The sequence below is a fragment of the Dromiciops gliroides genome, chromosome 2 (assembly GCF_019393635.1).
Source record: "Dromiciops gliroides isolate mDroGli1 chromosome 2, mDroGli1.pri, whole genome shotgun sequence".
Taxonomy (NCBI): domain Eukaryota; kingdom Metazoa; phylum Chordata; class Mammalia; order Microbiotheria; family Microbiotheriidae; genus Dromiciops; species Dromiciops gliroides.
Window position 1 is genome coordinate 658,020,490 of NC_057862.1, and position 15,138 is coordinate 658,035,627.

At 45.0% G+C, this 15,138-nt stretch overlaps 1 protein-coding gene across 1 annotated transcript in view; it reads left to right on the forward strand.

Moving 5' to 3' along the window:
- The window catches only part of CALB2 (calbindin 2), a 31,742-nt gene that overhangs the window by 15,205 nt on the left and 1,399 nt on the right, over positions 1–15,138 (forward strand). Inside the window, 9 exon segments of the mRNA XM_043980390.1 lie at positions 1,973–2,062; positions 3,805–3,885; positions 7,437–7,493; positions 8,288–8,323; positions 8,325–8,366; positions 9,070–9,125; positions 10,853–10,891; positions 11,044–11,098; positions 11,870–11,941. Coding sequence (XP_043836325.1) covers positions 1,973–2,062; positions 3,805–3,885; positions 7,437–7,493; positions 8,288–8,323; positions 8,325–8,366; positions 9,070–9,125; positions 10,853–10,891; positions 11,044–11,098; positions 11,870–11,941 — 528 coding nt within the window.

Below are 15,138 nucleotides of genomic sequence, written 5' to 3' on the forward strand. Positions count from 1 at the left end.
ACTTGGGCCCACTCACAGCTCCTCAGGCAGCCTGGTGGCTCCCTGCTCCTGGGGACTGGCCATATTGGTGCTGGACTTAGGGTGGCCACTACTACAAATCAGAACTCCAGAGCTCAATAATCCACCAGTTTCTGCCTCCCCTGGATCAGGAATTACTTTTGTACAGTTCCGTGCCTGGCTGAGTTTTTTTATTTTCCATGAAAAAATTGCTTACATACTACTGAGCACGTGATTGCTCAGTTGAACAGCCAAAGAGCTAGTTCCAGGTTACTCCACATTCAGAATTACTAGTATTTTGGAGCCTACAGAATGAGTCAGAGAGAAAGCCGAAAATGTCTTTGAACCAATACCACTGGATGGGACTGGCCTATGAGCCAATGAGTTCTCCTGAAAGCAGCCTTTCCAACTTGTTCCACACGGGGAAGGGGGCACCAGCAGCCCTCTGCACATATTTATTGGCACTAGGCTCATGGGCCACTCCCACACTACACCCAACACAAAGCTAATTAATAGAACCTGTTATCTCTTAACTGGGCATCAAGAGCTATACATTATGCAGACGCTAGAGGTCAGACTCTCATTATGTAGCCCAGGCTGCTGTTCATCTGACTTGCCTGAAATGAATTTGAAGTTACTTCCAAATCACTTAGAATAACAATGAGATTATTTCTATCATACCCTAGTTGGTCACGGGGGGGGGGGGGTCCAACAAAGGCTCATCCCTAGGGCTTGACAGAGGACTTTTCCTGCAGAAAAGGATTGTGGTCCGTGCCGCGAGAGCGAGCCCGCTGCTCGTAGAGAACCATGTTTTCCCCATGTACAACTCTACGTTCAAACCGGACCCGTGAGGTCCTTTCCAACTTTGGGATTCTATGGATTTTCCCAGCCTTTCTAAAAAGTGACTTATAATATAAAAAGTTGGTTTGGGGCTGCTCCTTAGTGATTTGGATGGGGATAGATTTAATTTTTGAATATATAAGGCAAGCTTCTAAATCCCCTAAATAGCCAACTCCTAATAGTTCATACCTGAATTAATGTGGGATTAGGATGGAGCAAGGCGGGGGGGCAGCTAAGTGGTGCGGTAGATAAAGCACTGACCCTGGATTCAGAAGGACCTGAGTTCAAATTCAGCCTGACACTTGCCACTAGCTGTGTGACCCTGGGCAAGTCACTTAACCCTCATTGCCCTGCCAAAAAAAGAAAAGAAAATGATGGAGCAAGGAGATGAATGTTCTCAGGAATAGAAATTACTCTGCTTCCAGCTACAACGAGTAACATGATGTGTAACATTGTCTCTGTGTGCCTCAATTTCTTCTTCTGTGATATGAAAATGAAATCCCCACCCCACTATCTGGCTGCCTTACCTGAAGTGGATTAGATGACCCCTAACAGAATGATCACTCTATAATATGGAACTCAATGTTAGCATAATGTCTCTGAGAAATGGAGAATATCAAGAGCACTAATTTTAGTATGGCTATGGGGTTTAGGGCGGAGTACAGTTACTTACATTCAGCAGAGCATGCTGAGGCATTGTACCTTCCTTTAGAAATTGTGTGATTAGGGCAGGGACAGGTCTTAGAAAGTTAAAGAACCTAGCATAGAGAAAAAAGAGCTGATGTTGAAATAAAGAAGACCTGTGTTGAAGCCTGGCCTTGGACAGATGTGTCCAGGGTGATCTTGGGCAAGTGCACCAGACCTTCTCTAAGGTCTGCATTGGTGGAGGGAAGTGCACACCAGGAGGTAGCTACACCTGATAAAAATCACAATTTTTTTAAAAATGAAAGGAACCCCAAACTAGATTAGCCAGTTTGGGATTAGCTCAGTTTGCAGTGTTGGCTACCAGCCATAATGAACAACTAGGTAGAAACTCTCCCCACCCACTGCTATATCTGAGGGAAGTTCTGTGGGGGCAGGCTAGGGGTTCAAAGGAAAAGACCCACCAGGATTCCCATTCCTTGTCTTTCTGAAGGAAACAAAGAGTGGCAGCTTTGGGGAGAAGATGAAGGAGTTCATGCAGAAGTATGACAAGAATGCAGATGGGAAAATTGAGATGGCAGAGGTGAGTTCTGTTGTCCTGATAAAGGACGTGGCTGTGCATGGGTGTGGCAGTGGAGAGCCACCTATACCCCCTTCCTGCCTCCTCCCATCCATCCTCATGAGTTTAGGATTTGGGGCTTCCTTGGAAGATTGCAGTTTAAGTTCAGATAGAACACAGGATGGGATGAACCCAAAGGGTATTTGGGAATTCCTACTTGCTTCCTGAGATAAAGTAAGAAAACCACTGGTGATGCAAAGGAGAGAGAGGTAGGCCTGGAATCAGTAAGACATCTTTCTGAGTTCAAATCTGGCCTCACTCACCAGCTGTGAAACCCTGGGCAAGTTACTTCATCCTGTTTGCCTCGGTTGTCTCATCGGTCAAATGAGCTGGAGAAGGAAATGGAAAACCACTCTAGTATCTTTATCAAGAACATCCCAAGGGGACTGCTAGGTAGTGCAGTGGATAAAGCACAAGCCTTGGATTCAGGAGGACCTGAGTTCAAATGTGACCTCGGACACTTGACACTAGCTGTGTGACCCTAATCATTTAACCCTCATTGCCCTGCAAATAAATAAATAAATAAAAATAAGAAAAGGAAAAAAAAAAAAAGAAAACCCCAAATGGGGTCATGAAGAGTCAGACATGACTGAAACTTCTAAACAATAAGAAAACTTAGGGTCTGAATCCCAGTTCTATTATTTATTAGCTATGTAATCCTGGGCAAATTACTTCATCTATAAAATAAACAGTACAGAGTAGTTGTAAAGATTAAGCGAGATAACCTAGGTAAACTAGTTTTAAAAGCTTAAAGAATTACATAAATATAAGCTATTATTATTCCTCCAGTTCTTTTACCCTTTAACACACTTGATGTCCCTTAGCCTAACATCATGGAGATTTATTCCATCTTCTTTGGAGGAGGCTGCCCCACTACAGGCACACTATGGTCAATTAAGAGAACTGGTTTTTCTCTCTCTCTCTCTGCCCACCCCCAACAGCACAGAAGGGGCCCCAGTCATAATGCTGTGAGAGGGCATATTGGGGCATAATACTGGCAGGATTGTGTGTGCCAAAGGTTGCCCAGATGAATTGGTTTTTGAATGGTAGGGGTCAGAGCCACTCCTACATAAGATACCAAAGTTGAGAAATTGAGCCTGAGTTGGGATCTAACGAGATAACATGTATAGCACTTTGCAAACCTTAAAACATATATAATGCTGGAGATTATTATGTAGTTTCCCCTTACCTTGCCTGTCCTGGTGGGCTTTGCCACCTCCTGCCCCATGGTCCAGATACCCATCTAGTATCCCTTTCTTGCTAATAACTCAGGTTTGGTGTCAGAAAATCTGGGCTTCGTTCCTGGCTCTGCTGTATACCACTGTGTAACCTTGGGCCAAGCACTTAACATTTCTAGTCCAAGTTTTTTCATCCATGATACCTCTGAAGTCCCTTCTAGCTCTAAGACCAATTCTAGCTAAAGTGCTCATTCATAACCTGTTATCACTCACTATCTGATTGAATTACAGCTCTCCCCAGAGCGGTTAGTTGCATTTCAAAGAGGTACTACTCTCCCTTGGTATCCCTTCCAACAAATGCTTCATATATAGGGGGATAGGGGTGGGGTACAGCTATTCCCTTCTCCCTGTTGCTTTGAAGGGAATAAGCAAAAGGAGGTGTCACCTTGGCAAGGCTCACAGCAGTCAGGTAGGGGCGGGTGGAGACTGAGAGGAGACCCTCACTGGCAGCTTCTCTGTTCCCTTCAGTTGGCCCAGATCCTGCCTACAGAAGAAAACTTCTGCTGTGCTTCAGGCAACACGTGGGGTTCCAGCGCGGAATTCATGGAGGTGAGTTCTGAGGTGTCTCATGTGGCCCATGCCCACTTCTCTTCATCCCGTAAGTCAAAACTGACCCTCCCAGAATCCCAGGAGAGGTAAGACTCTTCCTGACGTTGCCATTCATTTCGAGAAAGAGCCCAAAGCTCTGTTCCAGGGAGAATAGGGCAATCAAGGGAACTGAGCTTTGTTCAGGACTGGGGAGGATCCATGGTTGGTCAACAGCTCAACCGACATACTCATGACCAGTTGGGCTGACCCAACAACTTTCCTCAAGGAGCTCAAAATACTATGCAGACATCCTGCATCCCAGGAAAGAAAGAGAAAGAGTCCAATGCATTTTTTTTTTACTAAAGATAGAAAAAACTGAGGTTCAGGAAAAGGAAATATCTTGGTTTCAAGTCTTAGTTCCACTTCAGATTCATTGTGTGACTATAGAAACCATTTCTTCCTATGCCTCAGCATTTTTCTTAAAAGAGGATCATGTTAGACATTGGGTGCAAAAAGTTTTCCACTCTCTTATGTGTTAGAAAATGACCTCAGAATTTAAGGATCTTACAGTAACCTTGGTATCCCAATAGAGAAATATTACAGAACTGGCCAAGCCTCCAACAGACCAGTGATTATTTGATAATAATCCACTTGCCATGACACCCTGGGTCACTCTTGATCAATCTCAAAGCCAAATTCCAACCACCCCCTCCACATACACCCTCTCTCTACTCTGGCAAACAGACAGGGTTTTTTAAATGGGATTTTCAAAAATGGGATCCATGTGGCTGTTTTATTATATTTTAAATCAATATCCATTTAATAGTCCTACCACCAAAATCCGTTGCCAAAAATGACTAGAAATTGAACCCAAGAAACAAAAACCCTTCAATGAAATCCCCACCAGAGTACACATTGGCTAGGAATTAACAATTTTCTGTGGGGGAGAACACATTTTTAAAACCCTGTGTTGGCATTTGTATTCAGATGGGAGCATCATCTAAAGGCAAAGCCAGCTTGGAGCTAATCCAACACATCAGGGGTCTTCTTTGCCTAATATGCTGCTTAAAACATTTCTAACTGCTTCTCCTTTAAGGAAGCCCAATGGTTGGCACATAGATCAGGGTTCTGTGCTTGGCTGTACCTGACTAACCAATGGGAACATCTCAGGGTGGCCCACATACAAACTGATCTAATATCACTTAGTTTTTTCACACCTATCCTCTTCCTTTACTCATGAGCATGTCAGTCAGTCAGTAAGAATTTACTGAATGCTTACTAGGGACAAGGCACTGTGCTGAGCTCCAGGGTACAAAGAAAGGCTAAAATAGCTCCTGCCTTCAGGGATGACACATTGTAACAGGGACACAAGACATATACAGAATAAATGAAAGGCTAGGTGACATGAAATGCAGCTAAGTGGTGCAGTGGATAGAGTGCCACACTGGGAGTCAGGAAGGCTCATCTTCCTGAGTGCAAATCCAGTCTCAGACACTTAGTAGCTGTGTGACTCTGGGTGAGTCACTTCACCATCTTTGCCTCAGTTTCCTCATCTGTCAAATGAGTTGGAGAAGGAAATGGCAAACCTCTCCCGTATCTCTGCCAAGAAAACTCAACAACAACAAAAAAAGGCAGCCTGGGTGGGGTGGTGGGGACGCAGTGAAGAACAGTCCTCAGCTCCCCCATCGATGTAGAACCAGAATGAGATTAATTGGAACAGAGCACGGAGATAGATTAAAAGGGAACTGAAAAGAGGCCAAGTAGCTGTGATCATCGTCCCTCTCTCTCGGTGGCTGAAATGATTTGGAATGCATCTCTGGCTTCAGTCCTCCTGGGCACCACAATAGCTGAAATAGCAGATGTCCCAGGATAATAACCTCCTAAGATCCCCGCCCCCCCCTGAATCTCTCCCCTTTGCAGTTTCTATCAGCCAAAAAACATGAAATAGGTTGCTCAGCAGCACAGAAAGGTTCTGCTCTCAGAGAATATGAGTCCCACCTGCTCAGAGCACCAAACCTCTCTCTAATTTTAGCCAAGCCTCAGGACTCCTTTGGAATTTCAAAAACCCCAAGTCTCTTTAACGCTTTGTCTTGAATGAAAAAAGAATAATGATTCAACTGCAGAGTGCGTTATGTTAAAGGATGAGAGGTAAGAGGTAAAAGCGAAGATCTGGGAGGGAAGGAAAAGTTTAGCCTTGGATGAATCTCATTTGAAATCTGGTTCAGATGTTTCACATCTCTGAATGGCCTGGGGTCTAAGCTGTACTCTGTCCCGGTCGCCCTCCTTCTTTCTTTCTCCTTATGTCACTGTCATCTCTCACAGGAAAAAGTCAACCCAATTGGACTCTCGGAAAGTCCGAATACCCCCTTCGCATTCTTTAAAAGAGGCCTTTATTCATTTGTCCTCAGTCAAGGAATTATTCAATGGTCTCGAGTGTGAGAGTTTTCTTGAGAAAAGGAGGCACTCTCATAATTAAATATTTCCCAACCAGTTGATCTGTAGACAGGGGACTGAAGCATTCTGCTAGTTAGGTGGGACAGCAGATAGAGTGGCGGGGCCTAGAGTCAGCAAGTACTAGTTATATACACACATATGTGTATCTATCTATCTATCTATCTGTATGTATGTATGTATGTATGTATGTATGTATCTCTATATAGATAGATATAGTTTATTTATGCTTCTGATTTTGAAAGAGAGATCTTCCTGGAAAATAGATTTCAGGTAGATCTTATGCCACATATGGTTGTTTACATGTAAACCACTACCTGGGTCTCTGCCCTGGGCCATCTTTTCTCCCTTTCCTCATTACCTCCCTTGATGATCTCATAGACTCCCATCTCTCAAGTAGCACCTCTAGGTAGAGAACTAACTCATATAAATATGTGTTCTATATACATATATGTGTCTGTATGTATATACACATACCTATACATATATATACGTATACACATATAGAGATGGAGATAGACATAGATAATAAATGCATGTGTACACATATGTATATATACACACATGAATACATACTCATATTGATGTGTATATAAACATGTGCGTGCATATACTATCTATGTGTGGTGCATAGACTCTGTACACACACACACACACACACACACACACACACCCCTACCCCTTCAGGCCCTCGACAAGATCATGACAATAGCCTAATTAGTCTCCCCAGCTCTGCTCCCCCAGAGGAATTTAAATACTTTAAGGGCCAGGAGTGTCCCATTTTGTCTATGAACCCCCAGTGCCTCTCTATCCTGCATCATAATCCCTTGAATTGAGTTGAGGCTTCAAGAAATATTTACTAAATTCAACAGAACTAGGGTTGAGACACTGGCCTGAGAATCTAAGGCCCGGGTGATGTGTTGGGGGAGAGATGAGAAAGAGAGAGTCAAGAGAGACAAATATTTGAAGCCAGAAAGTCCAGAGTTCTGATTGGAATCTCTAAGGTGTCTCTCTTCAACACTAACATGCTATGATAAGATGCCCTTCCCAAACACAGCAGAGATGGACATACCGATGGCCACAGGGGGCTGTTTGCCAATACTCCAACAATTCCCTTGCAGGCTTGGCGGAAATATGACACGGACAGGAGTGGTTACATTGAGGCCAATGAGCTCAAGGTAAGCTGCCACCATGGAGAATGGAAAGATGGCCACTGAAAGCCTGGGTCCCATTTTCTTGTTCATCTTACTATATTCCTGGGGTGTAGGGGTCAAGACAGGTCTGGGGAGAAAGTCTCTTGTGAGGTTAGGAACGAGACCCAAAAGAATAGAAACAGGTTCAATCCCTCACTTCACATCTTGTGAAAAGGGTAATTAGAAGATTCCACCTAGAAAGCCAAGACATCTCTCCATTTTCTCAGCTCCAGGCCAGCCGCAGAGTTGGGTGTGAGATGACGCATCCTCCCGGTGAGGTGAGGGGGTAGAGGAGCAGTGCGGTCACACCCTTGGTGTGTGGCGCTGGAGGAGTGATTATACTTCTGGGAGGGGAGCTTTTCTGTGTTGTGGTTCCCAGTTTCCAGGAGCAGTGATTAGGTACCAAATGTGAGGTAACAATTAGAAGAGAGACTAGTCCCCTGGGACACTGAAACTGGGGGAAGGGGAGACAGTGTGAATGCAGCCCTTCCCTTCAGAACAGGCATAGAGGACAGGCACGTCCGTGACCAGAACAGATTCTCAGTTATTGCTGACTGGCCCAAGGGCTAAACTAAGGCATACCATGCTTCCTACCCCGGGGACAGACAACATGAGGAAATATGATAGCTTCCACTAGCTCCTCCATCTATCTGCCCTCTCTGACTCTTCCTTCTCACCTAACTATGCCTTAGACCAGCCAGTTGTCTTCAGGGCTGTTACTTAATCCCATCCATGTCACTGTAGGCTTACAGGGTCACGGATTCCTTCTGTGTTTTCAGGGATTCCTGTCAGACCGGCTGAAAAAGGCAAACCGGGCCGTATGATGAGCCCAAGCTCCAAGAGTACACACAAACCATAGTAAGTAGATAGCTTCCCCCTAGGATAGGAGTATTGAACAGGAACACAGCCTTCATCCCCAGCTGCTGGGGCTCTGATCCCCTGGATGATCTTTGGAACACACTCATGCCAGCTGGCCAAGGACCCTTATTTCAGCCATGCCTGTGTCCCTTCTCCACTTCTGCTCCCCACCCTCCATACTCCATCCTTTCAAGAACTAGCTGAAATTCTGATCCTTCCTTAACCCGAGCCAGCAGGAGACTTGGGGACTGACCATTTCCATGGCAACCTCTGCTGCTCCAGCAAGGGGAAGATGATGAGGGGAAAGAGCTAGGCAAGACTCTGAAAAGAGGCCAATTAGAGCTCTGTGAGAAATGAGAGGAAGGCTTTCTAGCTTCTCTCCTGGAGGAAGAAGGAGACGATGGAGCTTCTGTAGTCCCCCTGCCATTGCTTTGGGGGCCACTTCTAAGGGATGTTGTTTCCTGACCTCCACACAGCCTCAGAGGGAAATGAGCACTCTCAGGGTGTCCTTGTTCCTTCACTCCTTCCTTTTCCTTCTGACAACACCTGGAGAATAGTTGGCAAATAGGAGGGAGCCGGAAAATGACTACGGTTCTGAGACTTAGCGTCAGACGGGTCTTTGCCAACTCTGCCATATGCAGGAAGGTAGATAGTGAGTTGGCTTGCCCACCAATAACCCAAACAACTTTCTGTGTCCCAACAGCTGCGGATGTTTGATTTGAACGGAGATGGTAAATTGGGCCTCTCAGAGATGTCCCGGTAAGAGCCACCACACACTTGCAATGTCATTATTTTTTTTAATTTATTTTTTATTTTTTGATGAGGCAATTGGGGGTTAAGTGACTTTGCCTAGGGTCACACAGGTAGTAATTGTTAAGTGTCTGAGGCTAGATTTGAACCCAGGTCCTCCTGAATCCAGGGCCAGTGCTCTATCCCACGGCGCCACCTAGTTGCCCTGCAATGTCATTTTTACTAGCGCTCTGCTACTTGTAGCCGAGATCGCCATCACCTCCTGCCAACCAAAGAGAAAAGCATCTTCAGCTGAATTCACGAACATTCATTAAGCACCTACCTATGTTCCAGGAACTATGCTAGGTGCTAATAATAGAAAAGTGAAAAAAAACCAGTCTCTAACCTCAGGGAGTTTCCAGCCCTGAAGGATGGGGTAGGGGGAGAAGGCAGGTATACAAATTACCATAAGACAAATTAGACAATGATGATGCAATGAGAAAAAGGTGGAATGGCCTGAGAGGTTCATGGGGGGCTGGTATTTTCTAGCAGAGAGGATCAGGAAGGTTTCATGAATAAGGTGACTCCTGAAGTAGGCCTTGCCAGAGAAGAATGGGAATAAGGAGGGGGAAGACGGGAGACCATGGCATGGGAGATGTTGTGCTCAAAGACAAGGAGGTGGGAGAGAGCAAGGTGAGATTAGGGAACAATCAGGGTCGTTGTCCTTCATTCTTCAAAGAGGATCAAAATTGCATCACTACATTGGGGTCAAGGGAGTAGTGTGTCCAACTGTGGCTGATCAGAGCTTGTGTGGACCCAGTTTTATTAGAACACAAAGAACATGAATTGAATGCCAAGAAATAAGGCTAGGAGATAAGGTGATTCGAACGCCCAAGGAATTTATATTTTATCCACTATTCATGGGAAAGCACTGAAGGCTGCTTATTTGAAGAGTGCTGTGATTATACCTGTGCATTGGAAAGACCACTTTGGCAGCAGCATGGAGAGAAGGGAAAGAATGGAGTCAGGGAAACTAGTCAGGTGCTCTATTATAATTCAGGAGAGTTGGAGGAAGGCTTGAAATGAGTGATGAGTTGTGAATGGAAAGAAGGATACTTATACTAGAGATATTTCAGAGGTAGAATCAATAGCTACTTGAGAACTGGATGTTTGGGGTAAGGGACAGAATGAAGCAAGGAGCCTATGTGACTATGAGGGTAGGCAGTAGCATCACGAGAAACAGGCAAAACAAGGAGAAGAACAAGTTTAATAAGAGGTTGATGAGTTCTACTTTGGATGTGGTCAAATAAAGATGGTTAGCCAAGAAAACGGAACTATGAATGCAAAACTGAAATTTTAGGGGAAAGAATTTTTGCTTGGGATATAAACTTTGACTTAATCTAAATTATAAAGGAAGCCAGAAGAGTAGATGAGATGGGGGCAACTAGGGTGGCGCAGTGGATAGAGCGCCGGCCTGGATTCAGGAGGACCTGAGTTCAAATCTGACCTCAGACACTTGACACTTACTAGCTGTGTGACCCTGGGCTAGTCACTTAACCTTCATTGCTTTTAAAGCATATATGAGTTCTCCCAGAAATAAGAAAACTCAATAGTACCACATGATCGCATTTCACATGTTTCTTCCTATATTTTGGACTTTTCAATCTTCTCTGTCAATACTAATCCTCTCCTAGAATCCGTTGCCCTGCCTCAGTTTTTCTCTTTTGTCTAATCTATACTCTGACATTTCCTTCTAGACTGTTGCCTGTACAGGAAAATTTTCTCCTTAAATTTCAGGTAAAACTTTTTTTTCTTCCCTTTTTCTGTTCTTCTTTCATCTCTTACTGAACTTGCTTCCATAAGTTCCCCCCACCCCCCTCCCCCATCAAACACAGACACAGTGTTTAATTTATTTTATTTATTCATCCATTCATTCTCAATCCTTCCCAGGCATAAGCCTGACTTCAGAAGAGTTCATTGCTATCTTCACATTTTATGACAAGGTAAAAGGAAGGCCAGCATGCATAAAGAAAATCAAGGCTATATTTCTAAGGGGGACAGGAGGCAGAGATAGGATACCTAAAACCCCAGAGCAGCAGAAAAATTGAGCAGAAATACCCAGTCAGGGGGGGCAGCTAGGTGGGTGCAGTGATAGAAGCACCAGCCCTGGATTCAGGAGGACCTGAGTTCAAATCTGGCCTCAGACACTTGACACTTACTAGCTGTGTGACCCTGGGCAAGTCACTTAACCCTACTGCCCACAAAAAAAGAAAAGGAAAGAAAAGAAAAGAAAAGAAATACCCAGTCAGGTTAGACTGTCTTGGTCACATTCTAGCCTCCCACTGGCTCACCAATGCCATTTATTCATTTTCCTTTAGACAACAACATTCTTCATGGAACATGGCAGGAGCAGCTCTTAGCACCTGTCTCATGAAACTGAATATTGTGCCCCTGGCATCTTTGACTTGCTCTTAAAACCCCATCTCAGGAAGGCCTCCAGGAAGTTTATCTAAACTCAGTATCTGTTCAGTCCTAGTGAATGATAACAAGAGAAGAAAGCAAATCCATGCATCAGCCACCAGAACAACTATTTTGAGGAAATAGCTGGCCAATTCAAATAACTGAATGATTGATTTTTTCTCCATTAAAATAGTTATTTGACTAAATTAATTAGATTGGCCAATTGGTTTAACATTGTATCTACTGAGCCTTAATGGTCCTCAGCTAGGGAATGACTAGAGATCCCCTGATGAGTGACTGTGTTCAATTCGCAGGATGGGAGTGGCTACATTGATGAGAATGAACTGGATGCCCTTTTGAAGGACCTGTATGAGAAAAACAAGAAGGTGAGGAGATGTCTTGAAGGGAGCCCTCTGAGGTGGCTCTGACTGGAACAACAATTCTGCCTCAGCTACCCCATGAAAATCAGAGAAGGATTTATACCAGCCAAATTGCCTAAGCTGAGCAAGCTTCCTATGTGACAGGGAATGTGGAAAGGAAGGAGCAGTTGTGAGGTGGGGACGCTATAAGACAACAGCACAGGCCCAAAGAATAAGAGCAAAGCGAATAAGAAAAAGAGGAAACAAGCGAGTTTGTTTTCCTGGAGCAGTTGAGAACCCCTAAATTCAAGCAACGGCGCTCCCACAATTCTGTTACCTTTCTTACTTACTCCCTTCATTAGTTTTAAACTGGTTTGGTGACATGAAAAAATCCTAGAGAGAATTGGAAAACTACCAAGAATACCTTTCTAGGTAGCCTTCTTCATGGTAGCATGGAATGCTTCTAGGGAGCACAGGGAAGAGAGGAGAAGGGGAGATTCTGAAGGTAATAAGTATAAGGATGGGCTGGCAGTCACCTTGTAATTCCACATAAGAGGAGCCAGAAAGATCACTAAGTAAGGAAGGAAAGTAGTCAAAGTCACTTCCAGAGAAACCTAAACCTATGGCACGATTTTGAACCTGGTGAGATGACAATAACAGAGGGAGCAGCAGACGGCAGAGATTCATCAAAGCCTAGGTATGAGCTGATCTTGGAGTGAACTAGACGGCTGCCCCTTGGGGTGAATAAAGAAGATCTTGGAGAAATGGTGGGGAAAGCCATAGATTTGCTTCAGGGGTCTGAATATGGGCAAAGTTACAATGCCACATATCATTTTTTTTTTCCTGAAAAGGAAAATCCAAGGGTTAATGTAGATTGTGAATTAGAGTGAGAATAGACAAAGTACTCATGGGAGTGGGCACAGGAATGCCCCAAACATCACCAAGGGCAAATATTACCATCTCTTGTAGTTGTGGGTATGAAAAATAGCTGGAAAGTTTAGACTCAGATGTGTAAAACTTAACGTAGGGGAAACAGCTATGGGGCGCAGTGGATAAAGCACCAGCCCTGGATTCAGGAGGGACCTGAGTTCAAATCCGGCCTCAGGCACTTGAAACTTATTAGCTGTGTGACCCTGGGCAAGTCACTTAACCCTCACTGCCCCACAAAAAACACACACTCACCCCCCCCCAAAAAAAAACCAACTTAATGTAAACTTCAGTTCTGAACTCTAGTAGGGAACAGAAAGAAGCACATCCCAGAGCTCATGATCTGTTTCAAAGTGGGTGCTTCCATCCAGTACTACTTCCCTAGACATTTGATTTTGGCCAGAGCTAGGGAGCACAGGATGCCATGGGCTCACCTGGGGAACCTTCCACCTCAACCCACTCTGAAGGTGTGGTGTTTGATCCCTTAAAGAGAGAAGATGATGCAAACTAAGAGGACTTAGCTGGAACCTAGTTTGGGGAGAGGAGAGGTGATTGTGGTGGACAGGGATCATTTTGGTAGGCGCTCTTAGGATTTTATTAGCCAGTAAGCATTTATTAAGCGCCTGCTGTATGCCAAGCACTATTGGTAAGAGCTGATGATACAAAGAGAGGCAAAAGACAGTCTACTCATATAGAAAACCACTAGAATTAAGGAGGGATTAGGAAAGGCTTCCTGGAGCAGGTGGGGTATTAGCTGGGAGTTGAAGGAAGCCAGGGAGCCAGGAGGTGGAGATTGTTGAATTCGTATACATGGTTGAGGCTCCCAGAGACTTCTTTGTCTAGCTATCCATCAGCTTTCCAAGGAGTCCCAAGAAGAGAGCATCTCAATTTTATTTGGGGGGGGGGGCAGGGCAATGAGGGTTTAAATGACTTGCCCAGGGTCATACAGATAGTGTGCGTCAAGTGTCTGAGGCCGGATTTGAACTCAGGTCCTCCTCGATCCAGGGCTGGTGCTTTATCCACTGCACCACCCTAGTTGCCCCCAAGAAGAGAACATCTGAACGGATGTTCTATCAGCTCTAGGTAAAGCACACAGAGAAGCAGCTCTCTGCTTCCAGATTCCCCACAATGCCCAGTCCTCACACACTCTCATTTCACTGGGGTGGAATCAGGGCCTGAAAGCAGTGGCACCTGCTTTGCCCCCCCCTCCTTTTTGGCCTCTTAATTGGCACAGGACAATGAAAAGAGAAATGCACTCATTAAGCAATGACTCTCCCAGGCTCAAAGCAGGACTTTGCACTGGGGGATGCTGGCTTTGGCTTCCCAGCTCTCAGTTTGTTGTTCGGTGTTCTTTTGTTTTTTCAAAAAGATGGCTACCAAAAAAAAAAAAAAGACGGTTACAAAAGCATTCAGATGTTTCTAAATAACCCTTTGCCCTAGAGCCAGAGAAAAGCAGGGAAGCAGCAGGATGAGGAGGGCGGGTCTCAAATAAACCAGGTGGTTGACCTCTGAACCACAGAAAAGGAGATGCCAGAGGTCTTTGCCAAGAACAAATGAGGCAGGCGGCAGAGCTCAGGGAAGGCAGCTGGGGGGTGCAGTGGGGAGAGTGCTGGTACTGGAGTCAAGAGGACCTGAGTTCAGATCCAGTCTCAGACACTTACTAGCTGTGTGACCCTGTGCCAGGCCCTTCACCCTGCTTGCCTCAGTTTCCTTATCTGTCAAATGAGCTGGAGAAGGAAATGGCAAATCTCTCTAGTATCTCTGCCAAGAAAACCCCAAATGGGGTCATGTGGAGTCAGATGTGACTGAAACAAGTGAATAGCAACAAAAAGTGCTTAGGAAACTAAGGAAATGTACAGCTGTGGATTGGACTGGTCCTTTGGTCAATCCCCTCTATGGCTGTTTTCTCATCAGTAAAATGGGGGTAATGGCATGAATCGACTAGACAAGCAGGGCAGCTACTAAAAGATCCCAGCTTCCAAAAGCCATCTCACAACTCTACTGCTAGTTAAACACAGTGACCCCAGCACAAAGAGCTGGTAATGTCTGAAATGAGGGGCAGCCAGGTGGTAAAGCAGTGGATAAAGCACCAGCCCTGGATTCAGGAGGACCTGAGTTCAAATCCAGCCTCAGACACGTGACACTAGCTGTGTGACCCTGGGTAAGTCATTCAACCCTCATTGCCCCACCCCTCAAAAAAGTGAAATGAGCACTATTCTAATGCTGCTGATGGGTTTCTTTCCCGTGGCTGTTCTGAGCTTTGGACTCACCCCCTAATTCAACTTATTGAACAGAGT